The sequence below is a fragment of the Marmota flaviventris genome, chromosome 1 (assembly GCF_047511675.1).
Source record: "Marmota flaviventris isolate mMarFla1 chromosome 1, mMarFla1.hap1, whole genome shotgun sequence".
NCBI lineage: Eukaryota > Metazoa > Chordata > Mammalia > Rodentia > Sciuridae > Marmota > Marmota flaviventris.
Genome location: NC_092498.1, coordinates 112803785 through 112813128, shown reverse-complemented (window position 1 = coordinate 112813128; position 9344 = coordinate 112803785). Strand labels below are relative to the sequence as shown.

Here is a 9344-nt window from a genome sequence, read left to right as displayed (position 1 = left end):
GTGGGGAGGCCTATGGTAAGGGACATAAACACATCTTCCAGACATTTTCTCAAAAGCACTATGATTTCATGACACTCGGGAAGTGAAGGAGCTTCTGGTTCTGGCCACTCCAGAGGAAAGTTCAAGATAAGTGCCAATTCAGCTGTGTGGCATGAGGAAGGACCTATACACTGAGCCCCAGGACCATGTTCTTGGTAACCCAACTCCAACTTTGTCACCCACTGTAAGTCTGTGCTGCACTGGCCCATCAGGTGATTCCATTACTTCCAGGACCCTGATTCCCAATGCAGCCTACTGGGCAGCACCTTGAACTGGGTTCAGAAGGATGCAATGCCAGGAATTATCCCACCAGGAGAGATGAGCACTGCCACAACCTCACCCAGCGGCCTTCACTGATTACTGCAGGTCCAGTGGACCCAGAAAAGGCCATGGGCAATGGAAGGGGCCCAAGGAGCACCCACTTGGGACAACAGTCCCAGGTGAGGCTCCCTCCAACCTCACTCCTCCAGGTCCCCACTCACTGATATTTTGCCCAGTTCAGAAGCAAGCCCAGAACTCCACCAGTGAGGAGGAGGGACAGTTCTTAATAGCTGAGCATGGAGGAGCATGCAGGGCTGCTTATTGGGTTATGGGAAGCTTGAGCTTGAAACCTCACAGCTAACTCTGGCAGGGTGCCCTTCCATCCAGGAAAAGCCAAGACCCATGACAACTGGAACCTCCAAAGAGTGAATGCTGAGTGGATCTCTGGGTCTATAGGTGTCTGTGTTGGATTGGACTGGTGAAAGGTAACATATCTTACACTGTAGGAACAGTAGGAGGCCTAGTATTGTCCCCAGAACAGCTAAGCAATGAAGACAGTCAAACAATTGGAGAGCTGGGGTTGTGGCTCAGTTGCAGAGTGCTTGCCTAGCACTTGGGAGGCACTGGGTTCAATTCTCAGCACTGCACAGAAATGAATAAAGGCCTGTTGACAACTAAAAAAATAAATTTAAAAATTGGAGAATCTTGATAACCAAAATTCAAAGAAAGCGACCGAAATATGAATAAAACTCGATTTTGTGAGCACACAGCTGGGTATTTCTGGTTTCCACAAAAAGAGAAAGGACTGTGCACAGAGGGTAGCATTCCCTCACAGCCTGCCCTGCTGAACCCCTCAGCCAGACTCTGGGGGATGCCTTAAATGCATTCTCAGCAGCTGTTCCCTCCACTGTTCCCAGAGGAAGTGCAGGAAGACACACAGGCCATGATCCCAAAGCTGCCACAACCTGAAAATGCTGCTCAGCCAAGAAACTTGCCCCCTAGCAGTTCCCCTTCTGACTGGCCAGGCCCAGGCAGGACAGCAGACAGAACTCTGACAGCTCAGGGGCGGGGCATGAGCTGAGGGATTCCTGCCCTTGCAAGAGCTCCTGGCTGTCAAACTCAGCCCCGCCCACCCTCACCAGAGCAAGGCTAGATACAAACACTAGCTCACACCTTCAAGGGAGGACAAGGTGTCCTTGCCCAGCCCCAGCAAGCGAGATCCTGGAGTTGCCACCACCACTTGCTCACCTGCTGGTGCACCGCCTATCTAATGACATTGCTTTCCCCTTCAGAGGCCCAGGGAGGCTACCCCCTGCTCCAAGCTTGGAGGTATGGGGGGCGCTTATATTGGGGCCATGCCACTTCCCGCCTTTTCAGAGAAGAGCACTCCTGAAGAGGCACCGACCTGTCCCTGTACCGGAGGTGCAGGTACTGCCAGCCAAACACCCGCTCATCACCCTAGTCCGCACGTGCTCCACGCCCCAGGAGCTACCCTCAACCCGCAGCAAGAGCCTTCCCAGCCCTTTGACTGCCCCCACATCCATTGGAGTTCAGCCCATCTGTGCTGCCATCCTGCCTGCCTCTGGAGGGGCAGGGTCGTTGCACGAGTCTGAGGGGAGAGATCCCTGGCCTTGCCATAGCTGCCACCCCTCAAACCCAGCATCTACAACCCTTCCGAGATGATCCGGAAACCTCACTGGGTCAGGAGGTGGACCAGCAGGATCTGAATCACATCCCAGTGTCAGCACTCAACAGTCCCCCCAGGACCCACGCACGCACCAGGCACGCAGTTCCCTTGCCTATTTCTTCCACATCTGGTGCAAGCACCTGGACTTTGCACGTGCATGCAGACTTTGCACACGCACGCGGAATTTGCACGCGCGCGTCCGTTCCTGGCGCAAGCCTGCCTCTTGCCCAGTATTGACGGTTTTCCTCACGTGCTCGCGTGTTCTCCACTCATTCCTTCCTCAGCTGCGCCCTGGCAACAGGTCTGACAGCCGTTTCGCCTGAAGCTGCCTGAGCAGCCGAAGAAGGCCTTCTGCGATGGACGCTGGAATTCCCCACTAGCGCCTTCGCTAAGACTGCCATGGAGACTTCGCACAGCAGGTGTTTGTCCCTCACCCCTGCCCCCCGCGCTGAGGGGCAGAGACCTGCCAGAAGGGTCCCACAAGAAGCCCGGTCATGGGCCGCGCCGACTTCCCTATACTGGTTGGCCACTAAGGGCTTCCTGGGCTGGTGGCACCACTCGCAGGTCATCTTGCCTCCATCCTGCAGCTGCTCCTCAGCGGTTGCGAAAAGTGCCTGCTCGGTGCTTTTCCAGGGTCCTGCGGACCCTTCGATCTTTTCTCGGAGACTTGGTTATTGCCTCCTCCCTCCGCGTGCCAGGTCTCCTGAAGAGGACGCTGCTGTCAACTGCAGCTTTCATGAATTCCTGCATCCCAGGCTGCAGACTCAGACAGCCGCCTTGTAGGGTGCAGGGGCAGGAAGTGGCTCCTTGCCAGCTTCCAGCACCCCAAGAACCCTGCCCAGGGAGGACTGTGATCACAGCCCCTGGAGACAGTGGCCAAGTGGTGGCTGAGCAAGCAGAGCACCCTGTAGATAGAGAACATCAGAGGGGGCGCCCTCAGATCACTGGAAGAGCATCTGCTTTTAGGCCCCCGGGGGCCCATAGCTGTGTGCCTGCCTTTGTGCCCAGGCCTGGGCCTCTGTGGAGAAACCTCTGCACCCAGAGCTCCCAAGACAGAGCTGAGAGCTCCCGGGCCTACTGCATGAGCTCCTGCCACAAAAGAAACCCCATCAGCAGCTCCTACAGCTCCACGCGAGGTCTCCCAGCCCTGAAGAGGAGGGCTCCAGACTCATCCAACGGGGAGCCGCCCCTGGGATGTTCTTCATCCCCAGGGATTCCCCCAAAGAAGGCCCAGGGTGAGAAGGTGGCAGAAGGCAGGGCGGGACACCCATTGCCCAAGAAGAAGTCTTCACCCACGGGAGACCCCAGTAGGCCACGGAAACGCAAGTTTCCTCTCCTGCAATGCTGCCGAGGGGAACCTCTGAAGCTGCCACCACCTCTGTTACTGGCCTGTGCAGTGACTGCTGAGGACCTAGACAGGGAGAAGAAGAAAGCTCTGCAGCACATCAACGGTCTTCTGATGGGTGAGACCCAGACCATTGGGAACAGCTGTGCCATGGCCCCACAAGCCCATGGGGGGGTCCCCTCTCCACTGGGAGGGGCCAGGCCTCTGGCATCAGTGGGCCTCAGCCAGACCTTTCCCCACCCCCCCAGCAGCACAACCATGGTGGTCCACACCCCAGTGTGGGTCAGCTCTGCTGTCTCTTCCCAGAGCCATCCACCCATCACCAGTCTTACAGGACCGCTCTCCCCCAGCCTGCCAATTGCTGCTTTGGCCCTTCCTCCCAGGCCCTCTCTCAGCACATTGGCAGGCTTGGCTGCACAGTCAGTGGCCCCCTTTGGGGTCACACCCTTGAACACCAGTATGCCTTCACAGCCCCCACATCTGGGGCCTCCCTCCACCTTGGGTAGGAGCTTCCGGCGCTCTCACCAGGACCCAAAGCCCTACTGTACTCACAGGCCCTCACCTGTAGCAAGCTCCAGCTCTCCAGCTCGAAGGGTGCGAGGACACATTCCACAGGGGAAGCAGCCTCTCACCCTTGGAGCCACCATCCCACCAAGTTCTGGGGTTTCTGGTGGGATGAAGCCTGGAGCCCCTAGCTTTGTCAGCTGTCATCAGCTTGGACACGTGGGAGCTCCAGGTCCAGGGGCAGCTCCGATGCCACCCTTGACTTTGGGCCCTACAACCTTGGGCAGCATAAACTACTCAGCCCTTGGGTCTGACAAACATAGGAACTCCACTGTGGGTCCTCATGGAAGCACCCAGACACATTCAGTGACCTCAAAGGCAGCTCGGAGGAGAGGCTTGTCCTTGGGTCGGACATCATGCAAGGAAACATCAAGCTCAGAAAGTAGAGAAACCCCCAAAACTAGAGAGCACCGTGGGGCAAGTTTGGGAAATGACACCTACACTGCCCCTAGCCAGAGCACAACCATGGCACCCACAAAACACACAAAAGAGGGTAAAAAAGGGCAAGGAAAGAGTGGAGTTCCTACCCCGAGTGCCATTCCTCAAAGCCTGCCCTTCCAGAAATACCAAAGCTCACCTCAAAGGACAAGTACTACAAAGGGTAACTCTAGTTGCCCTTCAGTCCCTGGGACATCAAGGAGATCAGAGAGCCCAGACTTGCTTCCTGAACTCATGTCAGCCTTTGGGGCCTGGTGTAGCTCCTCCCAAAGAGGAGAAACCCCAAGCAACAGGCAGCAACAAGGAGCAATGTTGGAACAGAACACCTCCAGTGCCCCTAGCCAGAGCACCACCATGGCACCCAGAAAACACACAAAAAAGGGTAAAAAAGGGCAAGGAAAGAGTGGAGTTCCTACCCCGAGTGCCATCCCTCAAAGCCTGCCCACCCAGAAACACCTAAGCTCACCTCAGGGGACAAGCACTACCACTGAAAAGGGTATCTATAGTCTCCCTATGGCCCCTGTGACATCAAGGAGATCAGAGAGCCCAGACTTGCTCCCTGAAATGATGTCAGCCTTTGGGGCCTGGTGTAGCTCCTCTCAAAGAGAAGAAACCCCAATCAACAGGCAACAACATGGGGCAAGTTTGGAATGGAAAATCTCCAGTGCCCCTAGCCAGAGTACCACCATGGCACCCAGGAAAAACACAAAAGAGGGTAAAAAGGGGCAAGAAAACAGTAGAATTTCTACCCTGAGTGCCATCCCTCAAAGCCTGCCCACCCAGAAACACCAAAACTCACCTCAGGAGACAAGCACTACAAAGGGTATCTCGAGTTTCTCTTTGGTCCCAATGACATCAAGAGTATCAGGGAGCCAAGACTTGCTCCCTGAACTCATTACAGCTTTTGGGGCCTTGTGTATCTCCTCCCAAAGAGGAGGTACCCCAAGCAACAGGCAGCAATATGGGGCACAGAACACCTCCAGTGCCCCTAGCCAGAGTACCACCGTGGCACTGGGGAAACACACAGAAAAGGGAACAAAGGGGCAAGGAAACACTCGTGTTCCTACCCTGACTGCCATCCCTCAAACCCTGCCCACCCAGAAACACCTAAGCTCACCTTGCGGGACAAGCAGTACAGCCAGTAAGGATACCTCTAGTTACCCTTTGGTCCCAGTGACATTGAGAGGATCTGGGAGCCATGACATGCTCCCTGAACTCATTATAGCTTTTGAGGCCTTGTGTATCTCCTCCAAAAGAGGAGGTACCCCAAGCAACAGGCAGCAACATGGGGCACAGTTAGAACAGAACACCTCCAGTGCCCCTAGCCAGAGCACCACCATGGGGACCAAGGGACAGAAAGCAAGGCACACCCCAGGGAAAGCAACCTCTGGTGTGGCCATAGTTACTGCCATCCCCCAAAGCCTGCCCACACAGAAAGGCTTAAGCTCTCCTGGGGGAACCAGCACCACATCCTCAAAATCAACCTCTACTTTGACGTCCACCCATAATCCATCTATGAGCCCTGGGAGCCCAGACTGGCTCCCAGATCTGATCTCTGCCTTTGGGGCCATGGTCATCAGCCCACGTGGAGAAACAAGAAGCGTGAGAAAGCGCTAAGAACACACTTGGGCTTTAACACTTTCAGCCCCCCTACCCAGATAGGATGATGCTAACTTCTTTAAGGACTGACACTGCCTAGATCCCAACAGTCCTCCACTGCCCTCAGCTGGGCCTCAGCTGGCCCTGCCTCCACTCCATGGGGCCACTGGGCATCCTATCACCTCCACCATAGGATGGTGAGTCTGGCATGCTGTAGCCCTTGAAGACTTGTGAGGGCACTCAATTTGGCCAGGGCATCCACCCCAGTGAAGCAGGGCCATACCCCCAAAGACAACAGCCCATGGGAGCAATCCCAAGGTCAGCTACTTGCTCTGTCTCAACCTATACTTCCTCTCCTCTTCTGGTCTGCTAAACACAAAGAATCTTAATTTTCTAACCATGATGACCCTGAAAATGATGGAACCCTTTTGGAGCATCTTTGTCTCATGGCAGAGATCTTTTGGAATACCACCCTTGCTGAAGTTAGAATATGGACCTCCAGGGGTCATAGCATCCTGAAGTGGCTTTTATCAATTCTCAGAGATCCATCCAAATATATCCACATTTCTAGAGGCATTATTTTGCGATGGCAAGACATTAACACACTCTGTTGATTTAGGACAGGTGCCAAATTCTATTGCAGAATAATTAGGGCAGTAAGTTATTGGTGGATTTTCCATAGTAATGGCTGGGTTTTTATGGGCAACTCCCTTTTTAATAACTGTCCAGCCATTTGACCTTAAGTCCCAGAGGCCAGTATGCTGTCTTTACCTTAAAAGTTACTTTTAAAACAGCCACCATGTTTATCATGGGACTAAAATACAAGTGGATTCCCACTGTAGCCAATGTAATTAAATCCAGGCACATGCATTCATCTTTAAAACCTCCCATTATATGGATATCATTAGTAGATAGTGGGATGGATTCTTCATCCACATAGCTGGATGTACTAAAGGTAGATCTGGGAAATAGGTCCAATAAATTTTTCCATAGACTCCACTCACCTGGCAACTCAACAGAACCAGCATAGCCATTGTGGTTGAGACTTATTACCTCCTTCTTGTTGAACTATCTGCTCAGCCTGAAAGGCCAGGTCCTTCAGTTGTCTCCTTAATGACAGGTTGGGTTTTCTGGAAATATAGAGGCATAGCCTTTACCCTATGTTATTACTAAATCTGGTTTATTCTTGTGTTACATGTGTCACTCAGCAGGAGTGAGACTTTTAATATCACAATTTTGAAACTTTTCAAAATAATTGTGAGATTTGGTGGGGTTATATGGGATTTTGTTTCCCCCCTTTTATTTTTAAAAATATAGAAAAAAGTTGATATAAACTGGACCACCATTAGCTTTAGAGAATGGCCCAGCACTGTACAAGTATTTAAACAGCAAGTAGTGACAATACATATTTTTATTTGGCCAGGAAAATTAACAAGAGTGACCTGTGATGCAAGGGAGGATTGTTAAAGTCCATGCTGTCGAGCTAAAGAGGGCACCACAGCAAAAGGAGGCCTAGATTTTTGTTGCTTTGTTTGTTTTTATGAGTCTTATGATTTCCCTTTGTCTCTACTAATGGGCTAAGCAATAAAAGTATAAACTGGGGCCAGTATAGATACTAAAATACAGTATTACAACTTGTTTGTCTTATAAGAAATCACCTTAGTATTATAAATTACCTTCAGTTGTTACATTAAAATTTGTACTTGCATAAGGCTTTACAAGATACTAGTTTTAAAACTTGTAAGGATAATACAATATAAAACTAATAAGAGTAAAAGATTTGATTTTATAATAGTTATAAATTAAGGAATATAATTTTTATAATTTGAAACATTTACTTATTTATATATAGTGTTTTTGTTTACTTTAGGAATATAGTAATCTTTATAACAAAAGCCTATCTTCTGAATTTAATTTTAAATAAACTTGAATAATTGTCTTAACTTGGAATGAGATGAAAGAATTTTAACTTAGGTATGGTGGCCACTTGTTCAATCTTAGGCAAGATGTTTTGATTTTGAAACTAATCTTAATTTTTTACTTGAATATTATTTTATAAAAAATTATACATAATTTTTAAATTAATATTAATTAGTGAACATAATTTATCATTATATATGAAACATGAAACAGACAAGGTAAGAGAGCTTTTAATTCCCTCTTAAGGGAAAGAGGCAAAACATTTTTAAACTTTAAATAAGTTAGGCTCTCTTTGTTGTCTTTTAGAAATATATTGAAGTTGACTTCTCAGGAGAACATAAAATTTTATAACATTTCTCGGTAGTCATCATGAACCATAGAGTGAAGCTGCTTGAAGAGGTATCCCATCGGCTTATAGGAGGGTGCAGTTGGCTGAGCGAGGAGGCCAGTGGTGATACCCTGTCTTTCATCCATAACGAGTGGAAAGGGTGTTTAGGGTTAGGAAGAGAGAGAGTGCAAGAATATGTAAGAGCATTCCTGAGCTTGTAAAAGGAATTGGCTACTAGCTTAGGGGAGGTGAGGGTCCAATGAGGGGTCTCCTTAGTGGCCTTGTATAAGGGGTTGGTAAGAAGTGCAAAGTGGGGAACCCAATGCCTGAAAAAGTCTGCCAGACCCAGGAAGGAGAGGATGTAGTCCACTGTTTTGGTGGTTGTAGGTCATGGAGAGCTTGAATTCTGTCTGATGTCAGGCTTTTAGAGGTTGAAGTGAGAAGTGTACCTAAATAGTTAACTGAAGAGGTAGTAAGCTGGGCTTTGGCTGAAGAGGCCCAATAGTCCAGGGACCCCAGAAAATTGAGGAGCTGAGCAGTGTGAGTTCACAAGCCTTGAATGATGAACTGCATAGAAGGTCATTCACATATTGTAAGAGTGTGCTGCCTCCTAAGTCACAAGCAGTTAGATCCCATGCCAAGCCTTGCCCAAAGAGATAGGGACTGTCCCTGAAGCCTTGGGGTAGGGCTGTCCATGTCAGCTGATGATACCTAAAGAATGTAGGGTCTTCCCATGTGAAGGCAAAGAGCTAATAAGAGTCAGGATGGAGGGACACTATAAAGAAGGCATCTTTAAGATCCCGGACAATAAAGTGAGTGCTCAAAGGGGGGACATGAGAAAGAAGAGTGTCAGGTTTTGGAACCACCAGGTGGATGGGTATAACTGTCTCATTCATTAGGCGGAGATTCTGGACTAAGTGATAGGCTCCTGAGGGTTTGCATCCTGGCAATATGGGAGTGTTGCAGGGGGAGTCAGTAGGAAAGCGGGGTCCCTGGGCATGTAAGCAGTCTATAATGGGTTTAAATTGCTCCATATAGGTTTTGGAGATGGGAAAATGGGGACATAAAGGAAGTTTAGTTTGCAGTTTCAGCTAAATATGTACTGGCTTGTGGTGGGAGGCTATGACCAGCTTGAAGATGTCCGAATCCTGGAGATCGACTAG

General features: G+C 50.1%; 1 protein-coding gene across 1 annotated transcript; it reads left to right on the top strand.

Moving 5' to 3' along the window:
• The first annotated feature begins 284 nt into the window (after nt 1-284).
• Nucleotides 285-5951, top strand: LOC139705131 (nuclear envelope pore membrane protein POM 121-like). The gene is made up of 3 exons (XM_071609394.1): nt 285-479; nt 1678-1728; nt 2313-5951. Exons 1-3 carry the CDS (start codon nt 285-287, stop codon nt 5949-5951), a joined length of 3885 nt encoding a protein of 1294 aa, XP_071465495.1.
• Nucleotides 5952-9344: the final 3393 nt, after the last annotated feature.

What these genes read in the sequence shown, in the direction of transcription:
- LOC139705131 (XM_071609394.1), top strand. Translation starts at nt 285, where the DNA reads ATGCAGCCTACTGGGCAGCACCTTGAACTGGGTTCAGAAGGATGCAAT. An exon ending in ACTTGGGACAACAGTCCCAG is followed by an intron (nt 480 to 1,677) that starts GTGAGGCTCCCT and finishes CCGCCTTTTCAG; the next exon opens with AGAAGAGCACTCCTGAAGAG. An exon ending in TCCCTGTACCGGAGGTGCAG is followed by an intron (nt 1,729 to 2,312) that starts GTACTGCCAGCC and finishes TTTCGCCTGAAG; the next exon opens with CTGCCTGAGCAGCCGAAGAA.